This window comes from Callorhinchus milii, unplaced genomic scaffold, assembly GCF_018977255.1.
Source record: "Callorhinchus milii isolate IMCB2004 unplaced genomic scaffold, IMCB_Cmil_1.0 Scaffold17, whole genome shotgun sequence".
NCBI lineage: Eukaryota > Metazoa > Chordata > Chondrichthyes > Chimaeriformes > Callorhinchidae > Callorhinchus > Callorhinchus milii.
In genome coordinates, this window is record NW_024704758.1 from 4,518,389 (window position 1) to 4,537,590 (window position 19,202).

Consider the following 19,202-nt stretch of genomic DNA (forward strand, 5'->3'; position numbering starts at 1 on the left):
AGGGTGGTATCCAAGTCAATGAGAGGATAAAGACTAGGATCTTGTTCTTCATTCAAGGACAAGGGGATGTGTATCTAAGATTGTAATTAGGAGCTGGAGGGTCTCAGATGATGGGACAAATTGCCAGGGGTTGGCTATTGCATTAGAGTCAACAAGAGAGTTGGATGAACACTTGGGGAGAAAGGATATCAAGAGGCTTTGGGGCAAAAGAACAACAAAATTGAGATAATGGTTTACTGGTGGAACAAGCGCTAACACTCACACTACCAGAATGGGTTGAATGGCCTCCTGCTGTGTCATTTCTATGGTTCTGTCCAAGTCTCACAACAAGTGTCCTCATCCCAAGAGGGCTCCCTACTTCCACTCCGTCCCTCCACCTGTTGAGCTAGACTCCAATCTCCCTGCTGCCTGTATCCAGTCAATTCACTTTACAGTATATTCCGTGAAGCACTTTGAGACGTCTCAACCATGTGATAAGGCGCTCCATCAAATGCGAGGATTATTATTATTAATCCTGCTCTCCGGTATACAGGAAGTCCACAAAGTCATGTTACCCCCTGTGCTGAATACAATTAAGTACAGTACTTCGAGATACAATTTCATCATTCTTCTACATTTCGGTTGTTGGTTAGTACACTGTAAGGAGCGGAAGAAGAACAGGACTTTGCGGACATCCTCTACAGCTTTATCTACTACACACTCACTTTATGGGCACAGAAAAACCTCATCGCTTTCCTGGGCGTAATAATCCCTCCAAAAAAACATTGGTCACTCAATCCACAACTGTTGTGGGACACTGCTGTGCGCAATCAGTTGCTGGCCTGGCTGTACAGCTTTACCTATTACACACTCACTTTAGAGGCACAGAACATTTCATCCACAAAATACAGTCAATCCACTTTACGACATACCCTGTGAAGCGCTTTGAGACGTCTCAATGACGTGATGGGCCGCTCTATCAATTGCAAGGATTATTACTATGGTGAGATGTCTGCTCATGCCCAATCCACTTTCGGAGCTGAGTTTTCATTGTTCAGGGCAATGGATTTCGGTTTACTGTAAGGAGTTCCCACTAGGATTCCTAACTTAAGGATTCCCGTGAGGAACATTATTGTACTTGCAATGTAAACTCCATTGTGCTTGATGAGTTAACACGGGCTGCCTGGAGCCTCGGGGGAGTCATTTCCAGAATGAAAATCATAACCAGAACAATTCTAATATGTAGACACGGAGGTCACTTTATTCTATGTAATACCATCAACGGCTCCTGAAGTTGCCCTAACCACGCCGCGCTACTACACCTCTTGCTACATGCATCGCTTCCTATTAAAGCCACTACGCTGACAAGCCTTGAGGAGCCCCTCTCTGTAACAAGAGCAATACAAAAAAATCTCATGGCGTTAGGAACAGATGAGTCAATTTCTTTCAGCGCCTTTGACGATACACCTTGAATGTCAAACGCTGAGGGAGCTGCTGCCGGCCACTACAACAAAATAAATTGGTCACTCAATCCATGACTGTTGGTGGGACACTGCTGTGCGCAATTGGCTGCCGTGTTTCACCCACAAAATGCACAGTCAATCCACTTTACAGCGTATCCTGCGAAGCCCTTTGAGACGTTTCAACGACGTGATAAGGCGCTATATCAAATGCAAGGATTATTGTTATTACATATCACGTTTTTTATTCGTCCCGATCAAAACATTAGTGGTTTTTGCTTCCTTGAGTTAGAAATACTTAGTGTATAAATACTGATGATGGTGAGTAAAGCAGTTAATCAGGAGAATTGATGTGACAACAACAACTTGGATTTATATAGCGCCCTTCACGCCGGATGGCGTCTCAGAGCACTTTACAATCTTGGATCCTGGAACCGAGCCAGGCGGAGGGGGGAAGGGGAGGAAGGTGACCAAAGGCGCGGTTGAAAAGAAAGGTCTTCAGCAGAGACCTGAAGATGGGAAGGGAGGGAGCGAGGCGAAGGGAGTGAGAAAGGCAGTTCCAGAGCCTCGGGGCATAGTGGCTGAAGGCACGGCCACCGAGGGTGGAGCGGAGGACTCGGGGGACAAGGAGGAGGCCAGACCCGGAGGAACGAAGGCAACAGGTGCTGTTTTGAGGAGAGAGGTCAGAGAGGTAGGGGGTTGCAGAGGAGTGCAGGGATTTGAATACAAGGGTGAGGATCTTGAAGTTGATCCTCTCTGGGATAGGCAACCAATGCAGTCTGGCAAGGACTGGGGTGATCGGGGAGCGGAGTTTCGTGCGGGTGAGAATGCGGGCAGCAGTTCTGAATGAGTTGGATTTTATGGATGGTAGTGGATGGGAGACCGGCGAGGAGGGCGTTGGAGTAGGCTGAGGGCGTTGGAGTAGGCTGAGGGCGTTGGAGTAGGCTGAAGCCCGGGAGGCTCGATGAGCTTTTAGCTGAGAAACAGTTTAAGCAAAAATCACATAAAAAGAATACGTATGGACAGGGAGGAGAGAACTCAGAACAAGCCGCTTCTCAACTCCTTTCTGCTGTGGAGAGGGGAAGATGGTTGCAAGCTATAGCCAATGATGATTAGGCTGCTGCTTGGAGGTATGGCTAAATATCCTTTGGAGAATCCCTGTTTGATTATACGTCTCATCACCCACTGGGAAATGACTCTGTCTTTCGCTCAGGATCTTCTTGTACATCACAGTGAAGATGGTCACCTCCCCTACGTGGACCTTGCAAGCACTGATTCGTTAATAAGATTCTCATTTGAAATCGTCACATATTATCCCTATTGTACAGGGTGTTGATGACACACCATCTGGAATACTTGGTTCTGTTTTGGTGCCTAATCTTAGGCTATGAGAGTTAATCTAATCTTACTATGAGGCGCAAACACACAATAGGGAAACAGAAGGGAATAGGGTTAAAGTAGAATTAGAGAGCTCCAGTGTGGAGCGAATACCAGCACAGAAACAATCAGGGATAGAGCAGGGGAATGGGATTAGAGTAGAGACCTCCAAGGGGGGAAATTGAGCATCAGCACAGATAAATTTGGGGAAAGAGCGGGAGAATGGCAATAGAGAGCTGAAAAGGGTGAAACGAGCACCAGCACAGACATGATGGGCCAATTGGCCCCTTATGTGCTGTAAACTTTGTAATTCTACATAGCAAACCAGCCCAGGTCTTTGAATAATGCAGCAAAGCAAATTGGTAGATAAGTTCTGCCGCGTTGGTTAAAGGTGGAGAAATCGCAAGCATTTATTTCCTCTCTGTGCAATTGAAGTTTTATCTGCACCAGTCAGTCAGCCAATTACTCACTGGCTTGGAAGCTATAAAACTGGTTGTGAGTTACAGTCAGATCGACAAGTGGAAACACAAATCTGATCCCTGACCTGCGGTGGGGGAGTGGGCAGATGGGGGCGGGGGGAGTGGGCAGATGAGGGCGGGGTGATGGTGGGGTATATGGCCATTTCACAGGTTTTATTAAAATGTACAATTATTATCTGCAAACTGGGAAGCAGAGCATAAATAGCATGTTGTTAAAAACAATAGTAATAATCCTTGTATTTAATATAGTGCTTTTTCACGTCTTCTTGACGTCTCAAAGCACTTTACAGAATATACCGTAAAGTGAATTGACTGTATATTTGTGGGCGAAACGCGACAACCAATTGCGCACAGCAGCGTCCCACAAACCGTCGTGGATTGAAGTGACCAATTTATTATTCTTTTTTTCTTGAGGGATTATTATCAGGTGTCTGGAGTAAGGAAACTTGCCCAAGGTTTCGCTCTGCTGGGAATCGAACCCAGGTCTCTGGTTTGCGAGGCGAGTGCTCTAACCACTGAGCTGCAGGACTCCACAACTTTTACAGGACAAAGCGAAACTCACGTCCGCCTTGTTGAACTGTTGTGCAGAGAGAGTTCAAAGTAGAGAGCAGTCAGAACGATCTCTCTACAATTGCACGGGCTGCTGTGAATTGTAAATTCATTTCACAGAATGTGTGTACACAGCAGTGCAGAGGTCAGGTTACTGCAAACAGACATGTGGGGAGGTGGCAGCAAACAACAATAAAGTCGGGTCAGTCTTGCGCTGTTTCATAACAGTATTTGTTCATTAAGAAATCACAGAGGCCACCACTAAAATTCTTGGCAACAAAGCTTCACATTGATTTTATTTTGCGAGTGCCACAATGATTTTGAAAGAGAAAGAGAAACTAGACGGTTTCTAGCGATCAGCGAGTCAGTAACAATAAGCTCTAAACTGAAGATTGTTACAGCATGTTACAGGGGATACCAGCGGAGTGAGCGGGGATAGGGAGGGGTGGGAGAGAGAGAGCAGAGGTCAGCAGAGTGCAAAGAGCAGCGGTCAGCAGGTGAGAAAAGTGACCAGTATCCCCGGGGGAAAAAAAGATGAGCGGTCAATCGGAGGTTAGAGCCAGCGGTCAGTGGGGGGATAGTGGGCGATTGGCTGCCTTATTTCACCTACAAAACACAGTCAATCCACTTTACAATATATTCTGAAAAGCGCTTTGAGACGTCTGAACTGTGTGATTAGGTGCTATATCGAATGCAAGGATTATGAATCTTATTATTAATTCAATCCTTCTATGCCTGATACAAGAATGAACCAGTTACTGGTGTTTGCTGCTGGTTTGCAGACACTATTTCCCGCCCTAAGAAATAAAATGCAGAAGGTTGGCAAATGACAAATCATCTAGCCACACACACCCACACACACATAACCTTCACACCACATATACATACACACAGACATCCCCTACGCAGATACAGACACACATAGACACACACATAATTCCTCCACCCCGCCCCATCAAACACACACACACCGCCCCAAATACAGTCCACATTACTGTGTACAACAATGCGGACAGACTCCACTGCATACTCAGTCACTCGCTCACTATTACCTTTCCTAAGGCTTACTCATGCTCGCTTTGCTTTGCATCTCCTCCTAATTCACACACTTTCAAGTCAGATTCGTACCTTTTGTCTGACTGCATGCCTTGGCTGTTGCTGGTCTGTAGATCAGGGATATTTGCAAAGTCATCTTGTTCTGTCAAGCCCAAAACCAGGGAGAGCACCACCATCCGGCCTTCACTGAAGAAACCCAAGTCAGAGGAACAGGGCGGAGAGAGAGGGAGGTAAGACAGAAAAGACTCCAAATATACAACATGTAGAGGTACATCTCAGATCTGGACTGAACTGTTCCAAATGAGATAGGTCTGGGGTTAGGGTGGTGGTGTGAATGATAAATGTAAGGGAGCAGGGGGTGAAGGTACATGCCCATGTGATGGTACAGAAAGCTCGAAAGACAGTCTCCTTTAGGTCCAGTGTTAAAAGGCCCATCAAAGGCGATATTCACGCAAATTTCAGGAATTAAACATGAATGGAATTTCCCCTGCTTCCTAATCAGGAGAGTTCAACACTGTCTATAAGCTACTGGTCTTCAAGGTTCAGGTTAGGATTGGAATAAAGTTCACTCTACACTGGTAGGTGAAGTATAGCACACATTTACATGTAGTTCAACATTTACAGCCCCACCCCACCCCGTTCTTAATGCCTATGTCCTGAAACCTCCATCACATCTGAGCAATCCATATCCAATACTTTAGAAATCTCTTGTCACACCCCATTAATTACTTCACACTCATTGCTAGTCACACCCCATTAGTTACTAGTTCTACCTTATTATTTTTACCACCCTCAGATCAGGATTGCAAGATTACAAGGTGCTGTTACCTCTTTGGAAAAACCATTTGGTGGAATCTCACCCAGAACTAGTGTAGTATTTACATGATGTAGTGTTTAGTATTTACAAGGTACCCAGAGACACTGAGGGCCTGATCATCTCCATCTCATAGGCTGGTGAAGGCAAAGGGTTGATGGATAAGAAAGGACCAGATCGAAACAGATCCACTGGACCTAAATAGACTGAGCTTCTCAGCTCTACCATGTAAACACTGAAAGTTATTGACCTGCAAAGGAGAATGTGTTACAAAGGCTGAATTCTCAAAGATACGGTAGAAGTCAACCATCCACCGACAGGTCAATTGTACAGAGTTTGAATAGAGCTCAGCAGCATATTCAGACTTTATGGACGGACAGAATGACCATGATTTGATCGACAGGTAAAGGAGCTGCATTTTTGCAATGTCTTCACTCCTTTCCCAGGAGATAACGTGTTCTTACCATGACAACCCCAACCACCTCCACAACCACCGCACCCCCCCCCACCGCTCACACCCACACAGAGAGGAAAAGGAAGAGTCTCAGGCATTGTCTCTTTGTCTCAGTCAACATTGGTCTATCATTAGTTTACATTTCTCAGTCCAGGTTTAGGTTCAGACCGATGATGAGCCCAAGCAATTCCCGAATATGAAGCTCCTCACACCCCATTCCTGGGGTTGGAACCCTAGATCTGAACTTTCCCAAAGACCACCATTTGTAGAAGGATTATAAGTAGTGATCCCTAGGTATGTTGTAGCCAATCTCTGGAACTCCACTCAACGCCTACATCACTGACAATGGAAGTAAGATTGGTAAGGGAACAGAGTTGCAGAGGGTCAACTAACTCCTGTGATTTGTTAGTCACAAATCGTTTGGGAAATCTTGGGGTTCAGGCCCCAAAAGATGGCAACTTATGGATGGACGACATTAGACGAGAAGAGTCACGCATTCTCTCTTCTAATTTGTAGGTGAGTGGCAACATGAAGACATCAATAGATAAGATGTTATTGCGGAGTATTCAGTAGATGTCACAATCAGAAAAGAGGACAATTTCTCATCCACTGTCGAAGAAACTTTGGAGATACTCAAGCTGTAGAGTTCATTGGTCAGGCTGTACATAGAATAATCATGCAGTTCTGCTTGATTTGACCAAAGATGTCTCCCCAGGTCCTAGAGAAAGCAATGAGGATGAACCCCATTGTTAATAGGAATGAACTGTGTATAACAATTAGACAATTGCGACTCTTCGGTGTTGAAAGATGATATCTCAGGGGACTTTATAGAGGAATATAAAATGTTAAATGGGATTGAGAAAGTAAACATACCTTCAGAATAATATTTTTGGATGCACCAATACAGCAGAACAAGAGGACACAGGTTCAGGGCTGCAAAGGACAATTTCACACCAGGAAGTATTTCTCTATCTCTACTCAGACGATAATCAACAACTGGAATAGGTTAACAGGAAAGATGAAGGCAGAAAAATGGACTTTTCTTTAAAAAAAACACACCCTGATGCTGTGATAGGAAGATGGTAGGTAGATATTCTGGAAGGTTGAGATCTAATGGGCTGAAGGACCGTCTTCATTCAAACCAAGTTTGCGATCTTCAGCAGAACACTTAACATGATTCTAAAAGCCCAGCTGTAACTGGTAAACGACTATAGAGAAGAGGACAAATCGCCTCTAACATTGCATATAAATCAAGTGTTTTCTTAACCTGTAGTGAGATTCAAAAGCTGGGACTAAGGGACTAGTGAGGACCTTTAGTTCCTTTTTTAATAAAATACTTATCACAGCGTACTGGGGAACAAACAATTTTCTTATATTGGGCCACTGATGAATTAGGTGAAATTACTACTTTCTCCCACTCATTTATTTATTTCCTCTCACTTTTATTATTCTGTGGCTATCAAAACAGAGGGGTGCTGTTGCTGAGAAAAGAGGAACGGCTTCCCATGTTGGTGTTCAGTGTTTCGGTCAATGTCGCGTGTAGCGTCTGTGTCGATGGACAGCTACAGTGGGTGGAGTCCCTTTAGTGGCTGACAATGCCAGAGGTGAGTCACACAGTGCTGAACGGAAGCTATATTAAAATATTAAGGGATATGATATGAAGGCAGAGGCCATTTGGTCTGTGGTAGAGCAGGACATCTCCTGTTCCCAGGCAGGTCGGCCGGTTGCACATGTGTCTCACTGCACTGGTAGCTGCACGGCATCTCCACTGTCAGCTGAGGCAATCATTAACCTGGATTGCTTTAGCTACAGAACTGAAAGTTGATGCAGCACCTTCGGTCTCAAAGCCACTTCCCCGGTTAAAGTCAACTGCAGAAGGAATACTCCAAATGGCATAATGTTGAGCGAGCTTCAACAAGAGAAGAGGTGAACGTGAGGTTGACAGACGAGTTAGTAACACAAGGGCCAGGGTTAGGGGGGTTTGGCAGACTCGGGTTCTTCAATCCGAATGGGCACATAAGTGCGTCACAGTGAACCAACAACAAACAAAGGAGGAAAATATTCTCACAGCAAGTGAGCAGAATGCAAAAAAGTAGGATGTCATTTACAATTCAGTGCGGCAGGACTGAAACATGAAGCATTGTGACACTCACTCCTCAAGCAATCACTGGCACAAACCCCAGGCTTGTTTGTGCACACCAGTGCCTGTCTTCAGCCCGAAAGCGAGTGCTTGTGAGTAAAGGGCAGAACATTTCCAGAGAACAATGTTTGGACCTAGAGCAATGCCAAGGAGACCCAATGAACAGCCTAATGAGTTGTACATCTGCGTGGGCAAGGGATGGAGGGAGGGAGGGAGGGAGGTAGGCCACTGTCTCATTGACACAACAGCCGCGATTCAGTAGAGCACAAGACTACAAGGAATTTCACACTGTTTTGGGGGGAAATTGTTTTTTTAGACTGTTGCGATTGTGTTTTCACTGCACATGTAAAAACACAGCTCCTTTTGATGGCCCTTCTTGTGGATATCTGTTACTGATATTTCAACCTGTCACTCAATCAGGGTCCTCTGAACTGGATGCAGTCAGTCACACAGGATGCATGAGCAAATGGGAACCAAACCAAACCATTAGCCAGGTTTGGCTTTACGGTGGAACGGAACTGTGCAACGCATGCACCATATACACCCAGAACATCATGAACAGATTCCAGCACAGTCTCAACTTTGTGGGTTCAGGCAGTGGTCAGGTTTTGCACTCACACAGTCTGTCCTACGGAACACTCACCTGAACACAGTGTATTCAAGCAGTGAGTCAGAGGGTAAGATTTCAGCCTTTTGCACACTGATTGTCCCACGCAATCATTTCCCCGATTTGCCCTCAGAGAAGGGAAATGTCCCCCAGTGAATTGTCCCTTTTGTGTACACCTACTGTCAACCCCTTGCTACCATGTTGAACTGCCGGCTGGAGTTGAAAACAGCCTATTTAACACAGAACGGGCTGATCCCTAGCACAACGCCACATCAGGGGGGGAACAACTCTGTGAAAAACGTCTGCTTCCAGACTCCTTCCCACTGGCAGAACTGAAACATGAAGCACTGGGACAGCTGAGAGACATCAACACATAGGCTCAGCTCCTTTTGTAACATCAAAGACAAACAAACTTTCCCTTTTGGAGCTCAGTGGAGACTATATCTAGGCACTGATCCCTTAAGGTTTGCTGAATAAGTAGAGGATACTGGAGTGCAGTGGATGATGCAGTTCTTCTCTGAATGGGAGTTAGCTTGTGAACTCAATGGCTAAGCCTCATATTGGTGAGAAAACGTAACTTAGACAGCACAGCAGGAGACCATTTGGCCCATGGTGGCTGTGCTCGTGCCACTCACTCAAATCCCAACCACCCCCCCCACCCTTCTCCCCCACCATTACTGATTTACCAACCAGTGGGAGTAATCATTCACTAGTTATCCTCTCGAAACTTTTTCAGAATTTTGAAGAAATCTACTAAAACGCATCTTATCTTGTGTTCTATTGAAAACAGGACCAACATTTATAGTCTATCCTCATTGACTGTCCTGATATCGTATTTGCTGGTCACTCAGTCCACAACAGTTTGTGGGACGCTGCCGTGCACAATTGGCTTGGGTGTTTAGCCCACAAAATATACAGTCAATTCACTTTACAGTATATTCTGTGAAGCGCTTTGAGACACCTCAACAAAGTGATAAGGCGCTATATCAAATGCAAGGATTATTATTATTTTAACAGCTACCTGGATGGGGTATCAGAGGCCACCGACATCCGAGGATACATCGCCCGGCCTTTAGGAGCCAGAGGCTCGGAGGCGGATATGAAATTGGAAAAAAAATTGGGAGATAAATCAAGGCCAACAAATGCAATTAAAGTGGGACAGTAGGGCTGCCTGCGGCATCTGTAACAAGTGTAAAGTTATTAATGCAGTGATTTTTAGAGAATGCAGGTCTTGCATATATTTAACATTTGTTAGTTTAAGTCAGCACCAAACTGGGTGAGAGAGTATGAGCCAGGTACCTGCCCCTTGCAGGCTGACTGCAATCATTGGCACTACTTTTTCAGTTGCGAGGTAAGAGCAATACAATCACATTTTGCGATTGTGTTTTTTTTTAATGCTACAGTCGTATGTCTTCCATGTCGCACTCTGATCCTAAGTTCAAAAACAATCTATCCTAAAGAGACATTAAATATGCATGATCTCTCTGCTGTCTGGTATTCTGTCTTAAATTCAAGACTCTGGTGAATTATGAGCAGAGAATCATTAATCTTCTGTATGACAACTTCCATTCCTCTATAAAACCTTGTGGCTGATTAATTGAATTTACTGGAAAGGTTTAATCTTCTGACTAGCACAATCTAGTAAGGTAAGTGTAGCAACGCAATGTTTCCTTTGAGAAACCAGTGAGTGTGGTCACTCGCTTATCTCTTTAACACCACGTTGAGCAGCTTCCCTCTAAACACATGGATTACAGCCCTGGTAAAATTCATGCCAGTGACACTGACAATGTCTCATCTCAAACAGGACGTCTATGGAACCTATACATAAATTTAATTCAAAAGGTGCTTAAGATTTGAAACCACAAATTTAAATTCCGGTGAGTTGAGAGAACGAAACAGAGCTCTGAATAAATTGGACAGTTTCCATCACTTTCCTTGGGCCACTGGGATCTGCGGCGGGTCAGAACACTTCACTTTCATTTTAAGAATAAAGGACTGAACTCCAGCCCAGGGAATGTGGAATAATGGTGCTCTCTGATGATCGCTAAGGGCTTGTGACAAAATAGGTTTTGGCATACTCAATTGAGTTCCGATCAGCATATGTTTAGCACAGAAGCCTGCCTTTTAATTTGCGGTTCGTTGCCAATGGTTCGCCAGAGAGCCCAAGGTCGAAGCTCTTAATCATTGCAGAATTGGAATTGGCTCCATCAGGATCGATTGAGATACTTTGAAATTCATCTCGTTTGGGACTCCTGGCATTTGGAAGTACCTGAGGTCAATTTAAGCGATGAAAACTGTTGTGTATGCAACAACCTCAGTTTTTAAGAACAACATTTAGTTTCTATCTCAATCCAGAGACAGTAATAACAGCAGTAGCAAATGATGGAACAACCACTTCATTGTGGGTGGAGCAATCAGGGCACAGATCAAAGTGGGGGTTAGGTTTTTCTTTAAGTGTGATCTTATTCTACCCAGTGACAGACAGAAACCAGAGCCAAAAATCATTCACTTTCCATCTGCTGCTCTACACAGCCTACCTTATCCCATTCCTCAACTAACCCGTCAAAAACAGTACTTTAGGTTCCGCTGTGCGGAACGCGTGTGAGATCCTACTGATTCCTAGAAACGATCAAATCAGCACAGCCCACTGTTCCCAACTCTGCATCCCTTTACTGAAAAGTTCTGTGTTTTTTTTNCACAAATCAAGACCATGTCCCTGATCCTTTCACTAATAGTTTGTCTCTGATCTCTTTTCATGAACCTCCCCGTTATCTGTTCCTTCTGCATCCACGCTCCTTATCTTAGTATTAATACATACCAAATAGGTCTCACCAGGCACGCTTTATCCAAGGCAATCTGTTATTTATGTAACAATCGAGGCACACAGCCAATAGACCATCCATAAGGGAACTGCTTGTGTATTTAAATGAAGATGATCCAAGCACGTGCAGTAAGTTGGCCAATCACTGTATTATCAAACCACTCAAATAATGTTCCTCAGAAATAGCTCCACAGGCGGTCATGTGTACCATTATAGTACTTTGCATGCAAATTACAGTGGAAATTTTTTAGCAGAACATTATGTTTATTACGAGGATTACAGGTTAATCATCTACGCAGTCATTTATCATGGGGTTGTGGCTTGCAATGCAAGGAGACTGCTAATTCCTAGGTAACTACAAAGATTTGTGGAGATCAGTTTCCGGCGCTTGATGGAGACCGAAGAAATCTTGCAACCAACGGTTAGGCTTGTGTTAAGTCACTCACCTCATTTGAGGGCAAGTTAAGAAAAAATATTTCAAATCATTTTTCACATCAGTTTTCACAGACAGTCTGCGGGCATATGTACCATTCAATTGGTTTTGCCCACAAATCTTTGGCAGGAGAAACTGCTACAGCTCATATTATGGTGAATCTCAAAAGAATCGAGTTCTTGATTTTAGTATTCTCACGGAGGTACATAAATGGGTGTGAAATACAGTGAAACTATTATTATTATTATAAACTCGCATAAGTCTAATCTGTATAAATCGTATAATCGCCTAAGTCGTACATCTGCCCAAGCTCCGTTCAAGAATTTATATTCTATGCAAGTTTGACATGACTCATACTTTGCATAAATCACACTAAATGAATGATCCCAACTGATATGACTAATGCGAGATTTCCTGTATTAGCAGCTGAGCAACAATGTAAGGATCAGGGCTGATCCTCGCATCCCACTTTAGTTTTAATCTGCAATTCCACATTTGTCTTTAAAACTTGTTCTTGAATTTAATAATTTCCCTGCCTACCTTCTTCATTCTGCAAATTCTGATTAAAAGGTCATCAATCTGAAATGTTAACTCAATTTCCTCTCTCCATAGATGCTTTCCGACCTGCTGTGTGTTTTATTTCAGATTTCCAGCATCTGCAGTATTTTGCCTTTTGTTTACTAATTTCCCTTGTCTCCTCACCATTCTCTCCAGCCTTGTTTTGGTCCACACTCTTGATGCCCGCGTTTCTCAATGTTAAACAAAAAGGCTGACTTCACTCTGGTCCATCGCTGTGGCTATCCCTAACCTGAGAAGAGGACATCTTACTCTAACATTCCAAACTTTTCCCACTGCCAATTCTAGCCGTCTCTGTGAGCTGCCTGAGTGAGCGAGTTGTGGGGCAGGAACTTCATTGCCTGAAGCCTACAGCTGGCAGAGAGGAAATGCTCAGTCTGGGCTGTGTTCGAACACACGTCAAAAGACAGATTTCTAACCCACTGCCTGCCCTCTCCTTCCACCTTTCTCAATAACTTCAGATGAATCGGTCGTTATCATGCATTGCTATTTGCAGGACCTCATTGGTAAACCTACTAATGCATTTATCTAGCAACAAGCAGTCCCTTCAGTTGGCAGTAATTGCTATAAAGCGCTTTGAGATGATTTGAAGTGATGAGGTGTTATAAAAAGGCAAATTCGTTCTTTCATTTATAACAAACTATTTATGCAGCGTGAGTGCAAGTAAATATACCATCACCCGGCACAGTCGTATTTAGCACAAAGTGCGAGATTGCAGAAGAGTGGCAAAAATATACAGAATATATAATAAAAATTGCCATGTTCAAAACAGCATGCTTCGCAAGCTGAGTAAGTTTCGCTCATCACTGTGATTTTCACAGGAAGAGCAACTAGGTCTTCCATTTCTCTGCCTTACCCCGTAACCAATTAATATCTTTACTTCCCTAAGTATCCATCCATCTACCTCTTAAACATTCCTATCGACAGCACCTCCTAATTGATCAGCCTGGTAATACTGTCCAGAACATTGGAGGTGATGAATGCTGTAGCGACAGTATTTGCAATCCATTTAAGCCAAGAACCGATTCTCATTATCTTCACCTCTTTCATCACAAAGGCCAATAAAGAGGGGCCAAATTCTCCAAACTACTGTGTTGGCTGGAACAATCTGGTTTTTACAACAAAAATAAGTCATAGAGGATGGTGGTGGGTGGGTTGGGGGGTGGGGTGGGATTTTGATGGAAACATTACAATCTATTGTGTTGCAAATCAATTGTTTTATTTTGAGAAGCTCAAATTGACACAAGCTATTCCAGACTAAACTGTTTGAACATCCCTTTTACATCTATAAACTCAATCCTTCTTGTTTTTGTGATTACCTCCAGCCCTATTCTCCCATCAATACCCTCCGCTGTTATGACTCTGGTATTCTGCTTGTTACTCATCCTGTCCATCTGAACATCACCACTAAGTTGTCAGTCACTATGCTTCCGCTCTCTGAAATTCGCCCCCAATATCCGTTTGCTTTGTGCCTTCTCTCCCTGCCTTCCAAACCCTCTCAGAAACGTACATCTTTGAACATGCTTTTGGTCAATGCCCTTAAATTCCTTCCTGCTCAATGATTCTCATTGTGTTAGTGAAGCCTTTTGAGACAATTCAGTCTATGTAAAAAGCGCTTTACGAGTGAAGTTACTGTTTTTACATAGAATAATACGGCACAGAAATTGGTTATTTGGCCAAACTAGAGCTGAATATGATGAACCATGGCACTCTCTGAAGCTGAGTTCCCTCTGCCCAGAAATCCAAATATCTTATCATTAAAAAAAAATCCTAGAGCCCTGAAATTCCATCTGGTCAACAGTCTGTAAGTCCATTTTACCTTAAAATATAGGATCAAGTAGAACTGCAGAAAATTGTTCAATTCGGGCTTAACCTGGAAGCGGGTTATTTTAATAATAACCTTACATTTGGTGTAATGCCTTATCACGTCTCAAAGCACTTCACAGAATATACTGTAAAGTGAATTGACTGTTTTTTGTGGATGAAATGCGGCAGCCATTGCAAAGCGATGTCCCACAAACAGTTGTGGATTAAGTGACCACATTTTTATTATTTTTTTAGGGGGGGGGGGGTTTATCCCTGGAAAGCAATTGGCAATCGACCAACAACCTTGTTCCTACTTACTGCTACAAAAACAGAGGTGTTTGGAGTTAGGAAACTTACTAAAGGAATCGCACCCGGATCCTCTCACTTGCAAAGCAAGCGCATTAACCACTACTCTACAGGACTCCACTAAGGACCTTTTAAGAACCAGAGAAAACTGACTCCAAAATTAAAATAGAAAGTAAGATATCTGCGCATTCATAAAATGTCAAGGCAAAATGGTCTTTCGGGCTAAGACAGTCACCAGATAGCATGCAAAATATTGGATTTGGAAAGGTTAATTCATTTCACATTGGGTTTTGTCCTCAATTATCACATTATTTTTGGTTTAAATTAACAGTCTGGGGGCTAGCATGTGACTTGCAGATGGTGTGAGTTCCGAGCCGTGTAACATGAAGGGGACCTATAAAAGCACAAGCTCGCGTAGAGGTGAGAGTGACAGCAGGAGCTTTAATCAGCGCCCAGCAACATAAAAATATTCACAATAATAGATTCTATTTTCAGCCTCCACTCAAACCATTTTAATTGACATTATTTCAGCATGGTAATAAATGACACAAGTCTCAAGAATTGGGAACATCTGCGACTTGTTATAAATCACTTGCCTCTCAAAACTTATCCTCTACCACCTCTTTGCTGTCTAATTTACAGACAAGATGCTGCTCTGGAAATCTTCACATGCAGAAACATTTACTTGACTTAATAAGTGAGTGCAGAAGGAGTTCAGCGACCCTGTGCTGAGAGCCTGTTTCAGCCCGTCAGCCAAGAACTCCAGAAATTGGAAGATGGCCCAAATTGTAAAGAAATTCTCAAATCCAGTGTTGATTTGAAATCCGGTTTCTTTTTAAGAACTTCAGAAAAACAGTTTGCAAATGAATAAAGACTGGGGTTAAGAATTGTCCACGGTTCTGCACAGCTATTAGAGGAATGAGCTACGAACAATGATAGCACAAGCTAGGGCTCTTCAGTCATGAGAGTGATCAAGGTCTTCTCACAGGTGAAAAGGTGTGTGATCTTAAGACGCAGCTACAGGCTCTGGCTGAGCCCCATCTTGTCCTCAGATAGGCTGTGGTGGTGATTGTGGTGGTGGGGGGGAGAAGGGGGGGATGGGAGATGGTTGTGTCAATGGCCAATGATCAACAGTTTGAATGAAGCGCGGGATTAAATACTCATCTGATGTTAGAGATCAAATCTAAGACTTCTCAGACTTGTAAAACTCCATTCCGTACAAAGCAGGAATCAATGGGATATTGATGGGACAATTATCAATGGGACATCCCTGAATATCTAATACATTTTCTAAACCGAACCCATTTGGATAACGCTGGTTTAAGTTTTAATCACCTGGCCGCTACCTTTTTGCAATGCACATGAGTTGGAAAATATTTATTTATTTGGCTTTTATTTAAGCCGTTTTAATTCATGTTTATTTCCTCTTCTTTTGCTGGTTTTCGGCCCGTCTCACACGACAACACATATCGATTTGTGTGTCTCTTACGTCCAGGCTGATTAAGACTGACCCCAAAGTCAACAAAAAAACAGTAAAAAAAAATTGAAACTTTTAAGTTAAAAAAAATGAAGACAGATTTGATCAGATTGTGTAATCAGAGCACATAGTGGGTTCAGTGCAGCTTAAAGTGATATGAGCCATTTACTCAGGTCTACAATAAGATGGCAAGTGCTCATAAGTTCTACCGCTCACTCCTATCTATGGTAAACCATCGCTCTCCAGTCTCCAGTCTTTCTCTTTGACCGAGCCTTCAGCTCCCCTCTCGACTCTCTTCCCCCTCCTCGCTCCCTCCCTTCTCTCCCCTCACCCTGACCATTTCCCCCCTCCTCGCTCCCTCCCTTCCCTCCCCTCACCCTGACCATTTCCCCCTGCTCGGGTCCTGACCCAACTGTGCAGCGCCTTGGGACGTCCTCCTGACGTGAAAGGCGGTTTATAAATGGAATCTTGTTGTTGTTGTTGTGTTGCAGCCTTTTCTCCAGTCCTTCCCCAGATTATTCTCATCTCAGTTCCCCCTTTTTTATTGAAATACTGCAGAACTGTAACATTCAGATAGCAGATTTTAAACCTCGGCTGACGGCTTGTGTCTTTGTTCTTTATGGGATGTGGTTGGTGCAATCTGGCTGCTGAGTTTGCTAACATAATCCCGACAGCTGCCCACATCCTTGCCAACACTAAATTGTATTCATCCACCATCCTGTCCTCGCCTGACTCCACCTTCTTCCCATCCCGTTTCGCCCACAAAATATACAGTCAATTCACTTTACAGTATATTCTGCGAAGCGCTTTGAGACGTCTCAAAGACGTGATAAGGCTCTATGTCAAATGCAAGGATTATTATTATTGTTATCTCCCAGAGGATCAACTTCAAACTTCTCACTCTCACCTACAATTCACTCCAGGTCCCTGTCTACGTGTGGCCTTCTCCTGCTTCACTGTCCTGCTCAACTGCTCCATTCGGCAAACTCAGGTCTGATGTGCATTCCTTGCCGCTCTGCCCATCATCGGTGAACAAGCCTTCAGCCATGATGCCCCAACCTCAGGAATTCCCTTCCTAAATCCCTCTGCCTCACACCCTCACTGTGTCTTTAACAGCCTCTTAGAAACCTACCTCCTCCACTGTGCCTTACAGTAACTTCCCTCCTCCCCTCTCCTCTCTGCTCAGTGTCCAACACCTTTCTGTAAATCTCTGTGCGACATCATCCTACTATATAAAGCAAGCTGTTGTTTCACAGACTCAGCTTCTTCATTGATCTGTGATGAGACATTCTGCATTCTATAATGTGCCTTGCAAAGAAATCGTTTAACCTCCCTCCACCTTTCCATTCCTAGTAATGATCCACAATTGATATGGACTCATCAATCAATGGAACCATTTTTTTTCTTCAAAAGCCTCCATTAGACCTTCTGTCAGTATTCTCTATTCCAGCAGAAATGATTTCACCTTTTCTTTTCACAATAGCTATAAATGGGAGCAAAAAAAAGAAGCATCTTGCACATTTGTTTTTGAGTCAAGAAGGAAAGCAGAGCGCATTCCAATTTTCACACATTCAAGTGTGATTTGCTTCCTGGTAATTGAATTACGCAGAAGGGCACAGCATGGAAACAGGCCATTCCGCCAAACTGGCTATTATATTTCTCCAACTTGCTGGCTATCATATTTCTACCGCCTCATTTTTGATTGACAAAAAGTGGAAACATCCAATTATCTCCCATCTTATCAAAACCTTTCATAATCTTTAACACCTCTGTCATTTCAATTGTCTCATCTCGAGAAAGAAAAGCTCCAAGTCTCCAATCTTTCTTGATAGTTGTATCACTGATAACATCTTTGTAAATCTACACTGTACCTTCCTCAATGATACAATATCTTTCCTGGAGTATGGTAACCAGAACTGTACATAGTATTACAAATGTAGCATTGCTTCCATATTTTTATACTTGATTCCTCTGAGCATAGAGCCAAAGATTCTATTTACATTGGTTGGTGGAGTCCTGTAGCTCAGTGGTTAGAGCACTCGCTTTGCAAGCAAGAGACCTGGATTTGATTCCCGGCAGGGTGAAACCTTGAGCAAGTTTCCTTACTCCACACGCCTAATAACAATCCCTCAAGAAAAAAAACAATAATAAATTTGTCACTTCATTCCATGACTGTTTGTGGGACACTGCTATGCGCAATTGGCCTCTGCGTTTCGCCCACAAATATACAGTCTATTCGCATCACAGTCTATTCTGTGAAGCGCTTTGAGACGTCTAGAAGAGGTGAAAAGCTCTATACCAAATGCAAGGATTATTATTATTATTGTGGGCTGCTCCACCCGCCTTACTATCTCTGAACAAACCATTAAAGGGTTCACTTTCTCATGAAGATGGCTCAAGTTGATTTTTAGTATAGCTTTTGGGTTTTTGTGATGTGTGAGTGTGTGGGCGGGTGGGGGGTGGGGAAGAGAAAGAACATTAAAAGTATCATTTGGATACTCGGTTTAGTAAAAAACAGATACTTGCTGAAAAGACAATGGTTTTGGCCAATGGTTAAAAATAAGTAGAAGCTAATTTGTTAACAGGCTCCTATACTGATCAGAAATCTAGGGAACATCCCTTCCAATATCCCTCCACCTCATACCCTCACTGTGTTTTGGGAGGGTGGGAGAGGGAAGAGGAGATAAGCGCTCTGAGACACTACCCTGCGTGGAGGGCGCTATACGAGTGCAAGTTGTCATGTAAGTATAGGCCAGGTTGGAGAGTACTCAACACTATTAATTGGGAGTGAGAGGTTCAGTCTACATATTGGGACAGAGGGCAGCTTGTGCACTTTATATCCGTGAAGTGAACCCTGAAATCAATATC

At 43.5% G+C, this 19,202-nt stretch overlaps 1 protein-coding gene across 1 annotated transcript in view; it reads right to left on the reverse strand.

The window, feature by feature from the left end:
- The window catches only part of syt7a (synaptotagmin VIIa), a 232,515-nt gene that overhangs the window by 19,857 nt on the left and 193,456 nt on the right, over nucleotides 1–19,202 (reverse strand). Inside the window, exon 7 of the mRNA XM_042341383.1 lies at nucleotides 4,973–5,086. Coding sequence (XP_042197317.1) covers nucleotides 4,973–5,086 — 114 coding nt within the window. The remainder of the gene's footprint in view (nucleotides 1–4,972; nucleotides 5,087–19,202) is intronic.